A 13,964-nucleotide genomic window follows, 5' to 3' on the forward strand; every position below is an offset into this window, starting at 1 on the left:
AATATAAACAATGCTGGTTTTCTTTTATTGCAGAGAAATTAACTTTTCAACAGCATAATAGTGAAGTAAATATCTTGTGTTCTATAAGTTTTTTCCCCAAGTTTAAAATTTTATTATTAATATAGTCATAAAGAAATCAAAATAATTTTTACAGAACAATTTTAAGAATAATTTTTTCTTCTTACAGAAAAACCTTTATGAAAATAAATATTTTTTTTCTTAAAACAATAACATTAGACTTTGTAGTGTACAGAAATGACATTATGTCATGCTTATAAATTTTTTATTTATCTAAACTTAAACGCATTTATATCCCACTGAGATGTGGATAGATTCAAGGGATAGATTCCTTGTAAATAGTCCTTGGAAAGAATGGAATTCTAAGTTATTATTAAGACTCTAAATAGAAGCATAGAGGCAGGAAGAAAGATAAATATACCAGTTTCTTTATAGGCGATATTAACCTAACTCCAGCTAGTGCTTATCTATAAGCTTTCTTGCTGTTTAAGGTTACACTGAAGATTGACTAACATCTGCTTAGTTAAATAAAGTAAATATCAATTTACTAATTCCTAAAATTAAATCTAAAAGGAGAAAAATTATTCATAGATGCATGTTTGGCAAATAATTGATATGGCATAGGTGATTTGTTTTGGGTTGTTTTTGTTTGTTTCAAATTCAGGAAATGCAGTTAAGTTTTTTCTCACTATATATAGTTATTTATTTATTTTTAGTCAATAAAGAGGACATGAGCCCAAAACTGCCCCCTCTTAATAGTGATATTGGCAGCAGCAGTGCTAATGTTCCTGATCTGATGGATGAGTTTATAGCAGAACGACTTCGAAGTGGTAATGCCTCAGTAAGTGTTATTTTATTTTATTTATTTGATTTAGCAAGGAGAATATATATACCTGTGTGTGTGTGTGTTTGTAAATCTTTACTCGAAATAATCTTCCTCTAAAACTTAACCCCTTTTTTGAATTAAGATCTTAAATTCTACTTTTATAATATTTTTTATTTAAAGACATTAAACAAATAGGCTTATAATTTTGACCAGAGTAAAAGGTTAGAATACCTATTTGCTTAACTACTTAGGTATAAGCCCCTACCTTCCTAGTCTTCCCTCTGTTTTTTGTATTTGCTCATAGGTTACCTTCCTGCCCACTGCTGGCTCTTTCTTAACAAGAAAGATAACGAGAGGTCTTCTGACCCAACTCCTATTGGTTTGATAGCATAAATATTGATTACTTAGTCATTATAGATAACTTCAGAACAGATTTTAAAGTTCTCTTTGTTTTATTAGAACTATGGCAGATTGAAAATAGAAGCAATTTTATCCCTAATAATGCTTAGTTGTTAAGGAAAGATAAATATATGTAGAATTGCGTCTTTTTTTAATGGTCATGTTCCACTGTTTGTTTGTTTGTTTTTAAGATTTTATTTATTTATTTATTTATCTGACAGACAGAGATTACAAGTAGGCAGAGAGGCAGGCAGAGAGAGAGGGGGGAAGCAGGCTCCCTGCTGAGTAGGGAGCCCGATGTGAGGCTCGATCCCAGGACCCTGGAATCATGACCTGAGCCGAAGGCAGAGGCTTAACCCCCTGAGCCACCCAGGCACCCCAACTGTTGTGTTTTTTTTAATAAGATTTTTGTTGAGAGAGTTTAGTTTTTTTTTCCTTGAATGGGAAAAAATAATAGAATTATTATATATATTCATTATAGAATAACCTCTTTGCCATCATTCTTTCCTTCCTCCACTATCTCTACTATTTGCTGCTACTTTTTCCATTTGAATACCTTGCTCTTTCTACCCTCTTAACTTCACTCCATGGATCCTTTGAGGCTCAAAGAATCTTAGACCCAACACCATATCACGATTGGGTCTCTACTTTAGACAAACCAACAGTAATTCAGGTAATGGCTCCATACAGTTACATAGACTGTTTGATTAGTGTGTTTCCCACCTCCTACTTCATACCCTATATCTCAATTTATTATGGTGATTGTCTTGGAAATTCAAGATTTCAGATGTTTAATGAGATTACGTTTTTAATAGTAAGATGTTTCTTGAATTTTTAGACTATGACAAGAAGAGGAAGTAGTCCAGGCAGTCTTGAAATTCCCAAAGACCTCCCTGATATTCTAAATAAGCAAAACCAAATGCGCCCTATTGATGACCCAGGTGTGCCCTCAGAATGGACTTCTCCTGCCAGTGCAGGGAGCAGTGATCTTATCAGCTCAGATAGTCATTCGGATTCTTTCAGCGCTTTCCAATATGATGGCCGAAAATTTGACAGCAAGTATCTTTTTCTATTTGAGCAGTATGTTTTTTGTTAATTGTTTTCTGTTTGAGACTGACTTGTGAATTATGTAACCATCACTTTCCTCTCTAATGTTACTGGACAAGGGTTCCCACATATTATGATTTCATTTTTTAGTGAAATTCCAAAGGAAGTTTTAGGGAATTCAAGTCGGGACCACTTTATTTCACCAAACTGAAGGCACTTAAAAAACAGAAACCACTATCCTTTCATAAAACAAATGATATTTTAGAACCAAACATACAGAAAGGAAAAAAGTTAGAGTAGACTTGACATTAGAATAATGGATAGTCATAGTTATGAGTCAGTGCTGTTTCATGCATTTGTATTTGGGAACCACTATCTAGTTCAGTGCTTCAGTATGTTTAGTACAGTTATGTTCGGTGTTCCATTACCCAGAGCATTTCTTGAATAATCACAAAAGTTAAAATGATAGCATTGATATTACTTGATGCTGTATCAGTACCACATAGCTTTTTTGTAATTCTTTGTTACACTTGGTAGTGAAGAGTACCAAAATCTAAAAATGTTTTCTGCCTTCATGAATTATGTGCTACTCTGATTTCAGATGGAATATATGGGTTAAGAGAAAAATGGTTTACTACATATGAGCCATTTTTATTGTATATACCTAGAGTAGAGAGTATAAAGTTGTTGAAAAGCCTATTACCAGCTATCAGAAAATGTGGGTAAGAATAGTGAAGATACATCATATGTATCTGTTTTTTGTCCTTATTGTTGTTAGTAATAAGCTATGAGAACTTTTAAAAATTTGTTTCTAATTATAAACTTTAAACTGTGTTAACATTATTTACACTTGTCTGAGTGGTATGTAAATAGATGTAGGGGGAATGTTAATGTTTAATCATTTTGCTGAAGCAACTTTGTCTCTTTATTTTAAAAGATTTTATTTATTTGAGGGGGAAAGGAGAGAACATGAGGGTAACGGGCAGGGGCAGAAGGGGAAGCAGACTCCCTACTGATCAAGGAGCCAGACTCCAGGCTTGATCCCAGCGGGGATCCTGACCTGAGCCGAAGGCAGACACTTAACTGACTGAGCCACCCAGGCACCCCGTTTTGTCTTTTTTGTAAATGCTTTTGTTTTATAATTGAGACTTCTATGTACTAGCATTTCTTCTTCCTTTAGATTTTGGCTTTGGAGCTGATGCTGGGATAACGTCCTCTGCTGATGTGGATTCAGGTTCTGGCCATCATCAGAGTGCTGAAGAGCAGGAAGTGGCTAGTCTAACCACACTTCAGATAGATTCTGAAACAAGCAGTCTTAATCAACAGGCTTTCTCCGCTGAAGTTGCAACGGTTACTGGTAAAGTTACTCAAGGGAATGTCTTCTTTAAGTGCATTTTTTAAGCCACCAAAGAATCTGTTTAGGATTTTATTTGATAGGTTTTAAGTATTACTTATTAGAGTTTAAGCATTATGTTTTCATCTATCTTTATGTAACAATGGAGGGAAAAAATGCATTAATGTAAGAGTGTCTTGGCCTAGAGTCTACATGGTAAGTTTTAGGGGATTAGCTGAACTCCTGATATTGTATACAGAATTTTATATATGTTTGCATCACTGCATTTCCTGTAGTGATTTTTAGATTACCAAAAAATAGTTGAGAAGTATTTTCTTCTTTTCACTGTGTTTTAGTGTCATCCCAGATTTTTTTTTTAATTTTTTAATTTTTTATTTTTTATATAAACATATATTTTTATCCCCAAGGGTACAGGTCTGTGAATCGCCAGGTTTACACACTTCACAGCACTCACCAAAGCACATACCCTCCCCAATGTCCATAACCCCATCCCCCTTCTCCCAACCCCCCTCCCCCCAGCAACCCTCAGTTTGTTTTGTGAGATTAAGAGTCACTTACGGTTTGTCTCCCTCCCAATCCCATCTTGTTTCATTTATTCTTCTCCTACCCCCTTAACCCCCCATGTTGCATCTCCACTTCCTCATATCAGGGAGATCATATGATAGTTGTCTTTCTCCAAAGCCCAGATTTTTAATGATTTCTTTAACAAAGTATTTATTATAGAAACTGTAGAGAATACTGCCTAATAGAAGGCCTATTTATCAATATACTAATAGTCTGTATTAATACAGTGAATTATGCTTTTTAGCAAATTTTTTATGTGGTCAAATATATGATGAGTGGGATCCAAGAAATTCAGTTATGAAATGCAAGATCACATTATTGCAAGGTTCTTGGTCTCTGGTCACTGTAGTGACCACTGTAGTGACCAGAGGGATCCTGGGCAGCTAGTAGCACATAGATTAGTGGTTCCACTGGATGATCCAAATTTCCTCTGGTTCTCACTGTCTTCTAATGCCCTTTGATGGGTGATTATCCATTCCAGTTTTTTTTTTAAGCTTTTATTATTTGAGAAGAGCGAGAGAGCACGAACAGGGGATAAAGGTAGAGGGAGAAGCAGACTCCCTGCTTGAGCAGGGAGCCTGAGGCAGGACTCAATTCCAGGACCCTAGGATCCTTACCTGAGCTCCCCTGGCTCCCCTGAAAGTTCTTAATTCTCCTCCCATTCCACACCGTCCTCCCCTTTGTCATGGCAGCCACCAGTTAGTTCTCCATATCTGTGGGGCTGGGTTTTATTTTGTTTTGTTTTACTTTTTAGATTCCACATATAAATGGAATCATATGGTATTTGTCTTTTTCTGTCTAATTTACTTCACTTAGCATAATACTGTCGAGGTCCAGCCATGTTGTTGCAAATGTCAAAATTTCATTCTTTTTTGTGACTGAATAGTATTCCATTGTCTATAAAAACCACATCTTTATCCATTTATCCTTAAGTGGACTCTTAGGTTATTTCCATACCTTGGCTGTTGTAAGTAACACTGCAATGAACATAGGGATACAAATACCTCTTTGAATTAGTGTTTTTCTTTTCTTTAGATAGATACCCAGTAGTGAAAGTACTAGATCATACGGTGGTTCTACTTAAAATTTTTTGAGGAACCTCTGTATTGTTTTCCAGAGTGGCTGGAAGGTTTAGTGGTGTTGAGCATCTTTTCATGTGTCTGTTGGTCATCTGTATGTGTTCTTTTGAAAAATATTCAGAACTTTTGCCCTTTTTTAATTGGATTGTTTTTTGTTATTGAGGTAAAGGAGTTCTTTATATATTTTATATATTTATTGTGTTCTATGAATCCTTTTATATATATGTTAGGCCCTTATCAGATATATGATTTGGAAATATCTGCTTCAGTTTAGTAGGTTCCCTTTTTGTTTTGTTGATGGTTTTCTTCACTGTGTAGAGGCTATTTAGTTTGATATAGCTCCGCTCGTTTATTTTTGCTTTTGTTTCCCTTGCCTGAACAGATATCTAAAAAACATCGCTAAGATCAATGTGAAGGAGCTTACTGCCTATGTTTTCTTTTATAAGTTTTATGTTTTCAGGTCTTCAATTCATTTTGAATTGATTTTTTTGTATGATATAAAGTAGTAGTTTAATTCTATCCTTTTACATATAGCTGTCCAGTTTTCCCAGCAGCATTTATTGAAGAGACTATCCTTTCTCCATTGTATCTTTTACCCTCCTTTATTGTAAATTCGTTGACCTTATATGCATGGGTTTTTTTCTAGCTCTCTGTGTTCTGTAGATCTCTGGGTCTGTTTTTATGCCAATACCACACTGTTTTAATTACTATAGCTTTGTAGTATAATTTGAAATAGGGAGCAAGATACCTCCAACTTTGTTCTTCTTTCTTAAGATTGTTTTGGCTAGTTAGTCTTTTGTTATTTCATACAAATTTTAAAATTATTTATTCTAGTTCTGTGAAAAATACTGTTGGTATTTTGATAGGGATTACATTGAATCTGTACATTGTTTTGGGTGGTATGGACATTTTAACAATATTAGTCTTCCAACTCATGAGCATGGCATATCTTTCCATTTATTTGTGTCTTCTTTAGTTTCTTTCATCAGTGTCTCCTAGTTTTCACTATATAGGTCTTTCACCTCCTTAGTTAAATTTATTCCTAGGTATTTTATTCTTTTTAATGTGATTATAAATGGGATTGTTTGTAGTTCATTATTAGGGTGCAGAAACACAGCAGAGTTTTTACATATTAATTTTATATTCTGCAATTTTACTGAATTCATGTATTCTGACAGTTTTTTGATGGAAGGTTCAGGGTTTTCTATATATAGTATGTGGGGGCATATAGTGATAGTCTTAATTCTTCCTTTCCAATTTGTGTACCTCTTATTCCTTTTTCTTAACTAATTGCTACAGGTAGGATTTCTAATACTATGTTGACTAAAAGTGGGGATAGTGGGCAAGCTTTCACATTTCACCAGTGAATATGATATTAGATGCTAATTTGTTATATATGGCCTTTATTATTATATTGAGGTGCATTCCCATTATACCCAGTTTGTTGAGACTTTTATCATTAATGGGTATTGAATTTTGTCAAATACTTTTCTGTATCTGGTGAAATAACCATATGATTTTTATCTTTCCTTTTGTTAATATGGTATTAGCACATTGGTTGATTTGTAGATGTTGAACCAACTTTGTCTCCCAGGAATAAATCCCGCTTGAGCATGGTGTATGATTGTTTTTCTGTGTTGTTGAACTCAGTTTGCTAATATTTTGTTGAGGATTTTTGCATCTGTGTTCATTAGGGGTATTGGCCTCTAATTTTCTTTTGTGGTGTCCTTGTCTAGTTTTGGTATGAGGGTAACGCTGGCCTTGTAAAATAAGTTTGGAAGTTTTCTTTCCTCTTCAATTTTTTGGAAGAATTTGAGAGGGATAGAAGTTAAGACTTCTTTGGTGTTTTGCAGAATTCACCAGCAAAGCTGGGTGATCCTGCAATTTTGTTTATTAGTAGGTTTTTGATTACTGATTCAGTCTCCTTACTAGTGATCTGTCTATTCAGATTTCTGTTTCTTCATGATTGAATCCGGGAAGATTATACATTTCTAGGAATATATCCATTTCTTCTAGGTTGACCCGTTTGTGGGGGTATAATTGTTCATAGTCTCTTATGATCCTTTGTATTTCTGTGGTATTTGTATTTCTTTCATTTCTGACTTTATTTGAGCTCTTTTTTCTTCTTGTGGATCTATGTAAAGGATTGTCATTTTTACCTTTTCAAAGAATCAGCCCTTAGTTTCATTCATCTTCCTTTATTGTCTTTTTAGTCTCTATTTTATTAATTTCTGCTCTGATCTTATATTATTTCTTTTCTTCTACTGACTTTGGGCTTTGTTCTTTTTTTTTTCCCCCTAATTTTCCTGGGTGGAAGTTAAATTGTTTATTTGAGATTTCTCTTTTCTGGAGCCAGGCCTGTATTGCTATGAAATTCTTTCTTAGAACCATTTTTGTTGCATTCCATAGGTTTTGGTATGTTATATTTCTGTTTTTATTTATATCTAGGTATTTTTTCTCCTTTAAGTTTCCATTCACCCTGTAGTTATTTAGTAACATGTTTAGTCTTCATGTATTTGTAGTTTTTCCAGTTTTCTTCTGGTAGTTGATTTCTAGCTTCATACTGTTGTGGTCACAAAAGATGCTTGATAAGATTTCGGTGTGCTGAATTTATTGAGACTTGTTGTGTGACCTAATATGTGATCTTTCCTGGAGAATGTTCCGTATCTATTTGAGAAGAGTATATTCTGCTGCTTTGGATGGATTGTTCTGTACATACCAGTTTAGTCCATCTGGTCTAATGCGTCATTTAAGCCCAATCTTTCTTTGTTGATTTTCTTTTAAAAAGACCTAATATTTTAGGGGCTTGGCTTGGTACTAGTAGCACTCCCATACAACCACCACAAATTGTTCATATAGTATTAATTTATGGTATACATTATTTAAATTGACAGGAGTTTCTGTTATTTGCCAGACACCATACTATGCACTGGCAGTATGTCAGTATGTAACCACAGATTCAGTCCCTGTTCTTACAGAGTATATGCACTAGTGAAGATATTTAAAAGTGAATAGTTTCAGGTCAGTGTGACGTGATATAATGGTGAGGAATAAGTGCAAAGAGCAGAGATTATTTATTTACCCCAGATATATCAACATGGGGTAGGCTTCTCAGGAAAGGGTGTCTAAGGTGAAACCTGAAAAATAAAAAGTTAACCAGACTTATGGGAACAGGATAAGGGCTCCATGCAAAGGGAAAAATATGTGGAAAAGGCCAGAGGTATGCTATGTATTCTGATAAATACCAGCAGTTTACTTTCTATGACTAGAACTTAAAAGTACTAGGGGAATTATGGAGTTGTAATAAAGTTGCACAAAGACTGGAAAACCACACACTAAAAAGTTTGCACTTATGCTGTGTCCAGTAAAGAGGCATAAAATCCATAGAAAGATTTTAAATGTGGGAGTACTATCAGATTAGATTTTCAGATTTTTTTTTTTGCTGCCTTACAAAAAATGGATTGGGAAGAAAGGAGTGTGTTTGTATGGTGGGAGAGAGACTGAAGACTGGGGACCACCAGGGACTCTGTGTGTGTGTGTGTGTGTGTGTGTGTGTGTGTGTGGTGGGGGAGAGACTGAACACTGGGGCCCACCAGGGACCATTGTACACCAGGGCAGTAATGATAGTAGCACATAGAGCCACAGTTCCTCTTCTTTTGAATTGCTCCAAGTCTGAAGTTAGTGAAATAGAGTAACAGTGCGTCCTAGAGTTTCTGTAGCTAGACCAGGAATGAGAGTAGATATTCTCACTCTCACTGATGGCTTCTATGAACTGGTAAGTCCAGTTCTAATTCCATATGAGTCCCATGGAAGAAATCAAATGAGACCCCTAGATATAAAATCTTGTACTGTATTTTTATTTTATTTACCTCTTTGGCCAACTTGTAACCTGTTATATCCTTTGATGTGGTTCAGTTGTGTTTTATTGGGGTTTTAAGCATTACATCTTAGGTAGAGGGTGTTGAATATTCTCTTTATTGTAATTTTTATTAAATTGTCTTTACAGGTTCAGAAAGTGCTTCTCCAGTCCATTCAGCTCTGGGATCCAGGTCACAGACACCTTCTCCTTCCACACTGAATATAGATAACATGGAACAGAAAGATCTGCAGCTTGATGAGAAGCTCCACCATTCTGTTCTTCAGACTCCAGATGACCTAGGCAATATTTGGAAATTAGATACTTGCCATTTTTCCTTTCAGAGCATTAATGTTAGGAGATCTTATTATCTAAATTATTTAAAATTTTGTTTTTGAGAGGGATAATTAAGAGACAAATCAGTTGATTTATCACTATATTATGCAGGTTCTGTAGAGTAGGGAAATGTTAACAGTGAAACTGCAGTGTTTTGTGTTTTCTTTTATTTCATTGGGTTTACACCAGACTCTTATTTTCTATTATCGTGAGAGACAATTTGGTAACTTTTTTATAATACAATCAGTTATTATACACTTTATGTGGAAAGAGAAAAAAGTCAAACATGAGAGGTAAAGGACTTACATATAGTTAGAATGAACTTAGAAATTATGAGCACACTGAGATACTATCAAGTAGGAATAATCCTTACCAACTTAGTAATTATTTTGCCTTTTCCATTATATACACTGAATAGGATAATGGTTTTTTTTTTTTTTTTTAATTTATTTATGACAGAGAGACACAGCAAGAGAGGGAACACAAGCACAGGGGAGCTGGAGAGGGAGAAGCAGGCTCCCCACTGAGCAGGGAGCCCAATATGGGGCTTGATCCTAGGATGCTGGGTTCACAACCTGAGCCAAAGGCAGATGCTTAACAACTGAGCCACCCAGGTGCTCCGATGGATTTTTTTTAAGCTGAAGGAGACCTATAGTGATGTTAGCTAAACCATCTATTTTACAGTGAGGAAGTGTAACCATAGGAATTCTGCTCTCTTGTGCTCACTTGTGCTCTCTTGCTCTCTCTGTCAAATAAATAAATAAAATATTAAAAAAAAAAAAAAAAAGATTTGGGAAGCCTGGGTGGCTCAGTTGGTTAAGCCGCTGCCTTCGGCTCAGGTCATGACCCAGGGTCCTGGGATCGATTGAGTCCCTCACTGGGCTTCTTGCTTGGCAGGGAGCCTGCTTATCTCTCTGCATCTGCCTGCCACTCTGCCTGCTTGTGCACTCTCTCTCTCTCTGACAAATTAAGTAATTTGTACAACATTACATAATTAATGATAGAAATGAGACTAGGATCCAAGGTTACCTATATTTCTTACATATAATCTTGCCAATTTCATTAAGCAAAAGAAATGTAATTATAGAAATTTTTAAATTATGTTTAAGTTTTAGTAAAAATGTTAATTTTCCCATGTTATTATCATATCTCTTTTAATGCTAGGCTTGACTTAATTGTGAAATACATTTCTTTGGAAGTTTTAAGTACAAAGAAACAGGCTTATGAAGACTTCCTATAGGAACTGCCTTCAGCTTGAGATATTCTATTAATTGATGCTATAACCTGAAGTGACCATTTGCTGAAAGAGAGATTATGTATTTATAAATATGACCTTTATATCAACTATAATAAATTTATCTAGTATCTGCATCATTTCCTCCTTAGGTAAATCTTAGTACAGGTGGTATTGAATAAGTAATTACTGCCATAATAAGGAATTATGAACTAGTTGATTTTAATCAGGAAAAAATAACACTAATGCATAATGACACTTTAAAAATTCACTTTTGTAGATATTTAAGTTTATTATTTTGACTCCTTTGTGTTTTGTGATCAATTCTTTAGAAAAATTACTGACACTAGTGTATTTTTTCTACAGAAATCAGTGAATTTCCATCTGAATGTTGTAGCGTGATGGCAGGGGGTACACTCACAGGATGGCATGCTGATGTTGCTACTGTAATGTGGCGAAGAATGCTAGGCATTTTGGGAGATGTCAACGCTATTATGGATCCTGAAATACATGCTCAAGTTTTTGATTACCTCTGTGAACTTTGGCAAAATCTAGCTAAGGTAAAAGCAAAAAAAACAAAACATGAGAGGAGAAAGAAAAAAAAGTTAAGAAGTGGAAGCCTTAGATCTCATAGCTACCCACCACCCCACCTTGCTATAAACTGGTTCCTAGCAAGGTGAAGTCACTTAGCCATGTTTAAATATATAACTAACGATAGGAACTGGAATTAAACTCAAGTTTAAGATAAAACAAACTGGAAGAACACTTTTATAGGTGTGTTGCATTTTATTTGAAAATTACAGATTAGAGATAACCTTGGCATTTCAACTGATAACCTGACCTCCCCTTCACCACCAGTTTTGATTCCTCCACTGAGAATTCTTACACCTTGGCTTTTCAAGGTAAGCTTAAGATTTAAAATGTTAATTTAAAAGGTTCATTTAGTAAATACATATGTAATCAGTTTTAAACATTTGATAGATTTTTTAGGTTTTACGTATAATCTTCTAGAACACTTAGTTTTTAACTAGTCATTAGGGGTTATATAAGAGGAGAATGGGCACAGCAAAATTATTATACAGGTGCATCATTTTTACTTATTTAATAAAACAAAAATGAATGTAGAAAATTATGTTTTTATTATATGTAAGTGAAGTGTAGATCTCAAATTTGTGTTAGAATGTGCTCTATATTTTTTAAAGATTGAATTCTTGGGTCACCTGAGTGTCTCATTTGGTTAAGTATCTGCCTTTGTCTTCGATCATGATCACAAGATCCTGGGATTTAGCCTCCCATCGCACTCCCTGCTCAGAGGAGCCGGCTTCTCCCTCTTCCTCTACAGCTCTTTCGCTTGTGCTCTCTTGCTCTCTCTGTCAAATAAATAAATAAAATATTAAAAAAAAAAAAAAAAAAGATTTGGGAAGCCTGGGTGGCTCAGTCGGTTAAGCCGCTGCCTTCGGCTCAGGTCATGATCCCAAGGTCCTGGGATGGAGTCCCTCATTGGGCTTCTTGCTCCCCAGGGAGCCTGCTTCTGTCTCTGCGTCTGCCTGCCACTCTGCCTGCTTGTGTACTTTCTCTCTCTCTCCCTGACAAATAAATAAAGAAAGAAATAAAATATTTTTTAAAAGATTTAATTCTTTTGAATATTATTTGATATGTTTGGTGCATTTTCCTAAATGAAACAGTATGTGGTTATTTATACCTGTGTTTCATGTTAATATTTGCAGTAGTTTCATTGATTCATTAAGAAATTGGGCCAACATAGAAATAAATGAAAACAAATATATTGCTTGCTTTATTCAATTTAACAGTATTTGTTTTTGAATATTAAGACCAACATTTTTGAATTGTAGGCAACCATGTTGACTGATAAGTATAAACAAGGTAAATTACATGCTTACAAACTTATCTGTAATACAATGAAAAGAAGACAAGATGTTTCTCCAAACAGAGATTTTCTAACACATTTTTACAATATAATGCATTGTGGATTACTTCATATTGATCAGGTAAATATATACTTTCTAACCAATTACTTTATAAACTTATCTTTGATTCTTGATTTTTAACTCTTAACTTTTAAGGTGTAGAATTAAAAATTCTCTCTTATGTAGTCATTTTATTTACAAGTTTCTTCCGTTTTGTAACCTAATTTGTTTTTGAAACATAGTTGAAAAGCCATTATAGTTAGGTGATCAACTTGTTTATTAAATGTATCTTTCCTCTAACAACTAGTTCTCCGTTTTGCAGATATTAAGCCATCTTTTGCTTAGACTGACATGTTTCTTTAACGTCCTAATGTACTTATTCTTGGGCGTTTTGTAATTGTTACTTTATAATTGGCTCTTGAGGCATATGGATTTGCTCATCTAGTCATGAAACAGAGGTTTTTTTCTACTTTAAGAGTGAGCACATCATGTTTTCTCTTTTTCATAGATTGTTAGTATAGTGACAGTTCTGTTGACTTGGCATTCGTATCAATGCAATCATTGCATTAGCCAGTCATAAATATTACTCTAGAACATTACTTGAGGGGTTTTGATCCCGGCCATAAAACTAAAAAATAAAAAACCTATGGGAGGCTGTAAGTCATGGTAATGAAACATTTTAATCATGATGGGCTTAAATTTCACTTGCATTTCATTTGAAGAGCATTAAACTAATTTTGAAAGAGGTAATTATATCTCTCTTCCCCCAAAATGAAAATATTTCTTGCATTAATTTGAAGTGGTTACTTATAGTGTTCTACCTTATAAACATGTCTGAAACAAAATGACACCTTTAATTACTTGTCAGAGAAACCTTTTGTTTAGGATAAATCGGATTGAGTAAGACAGTGTAAAACTCTGCATCTTCATGTTGAATTCCAAAGGCAAAGTGAATGAATAACCAAGTTAAGGATACTCCCTCAAAAAATGCCTAGGTCTGTATTTCTGAGACTAGATATTTGCCATCAAAGGGCTTCAGTTTATCTAATAAAGAGAATCCCTGCAGTTGTCACATAATAGGTCATGCAACTTTAGAGATCAGAGATCTCACATGGAAGCGAGTAGATGAGAGAAGCAGCCACTCTGCTTCTAACAACTAGTTCTCAGTTTAGTTTCATGATACGTGGGTCTTATATTTTCAACCCCCTGAAGCAAAGAGCTGTCCAGCTTCCTCTCAAGTGCAAAAAAAAAAAAAAAAAGCTATATTGATGTCAGTTAAATAAATGCTTTGTTTACTTTCCTTTGGCAGAATATAATATTAAG

General features: G+C 34.6%; 1 protein-coding gene across 9 annotated transcripts in view; it reads left to right on the plus strand.

Annotated features, from left to right (window-relative positions):
• The window catches only part of RALGAPA1 (Ral GTPase activating protein catalytic subunit alpha 1), a 256,054-nt gene that overhangs the window by 109,403 nt on the left and 132,687 nt on the right, over nt 1-13,964 (plus strand). For all 9 annotated transcript variants that reach the window (XM_082737789.1, XM_082737788.1, XM_082737790.1 and 6 more), the window contains 7 exons: nt 735-859; nt 2,082-2,298; nt 3,471-3,647; nt 9,294-9,446; nt 11,080-11,273; nt 11,517-11,615; nt 12,567-12,722. In XM_082737789.1, the coding sequence (XP_082593915.1) occupies nt 735-859; nt 2,082-2,298; nt 3,471-3,647; nt 9,294-9,446; nt 11,080-11,273; nt 11,517-11,615; nt 12,567-12,722 (1,121 nt within the window). The remainder of the gene's footprint in view (nt 1-734; nt 860-2,081; nt 2,299-3,470; nt 3,648-9,293; nt 9,447-11,079; nt 11,274-11,516; nt 11,616-12,566; nt 12,723-13,964) is intronic.

Source organism: Mustela nivalis (assembly GCF_964662115.1).
Source record: "Mustela nivalis genome assembly, chromosome: 6".
NCBI lineage: Eukaryota > Metazoa > Chordata > Mammalia > Carnivora > Mustelidae > Mustela > Mustela nivalis.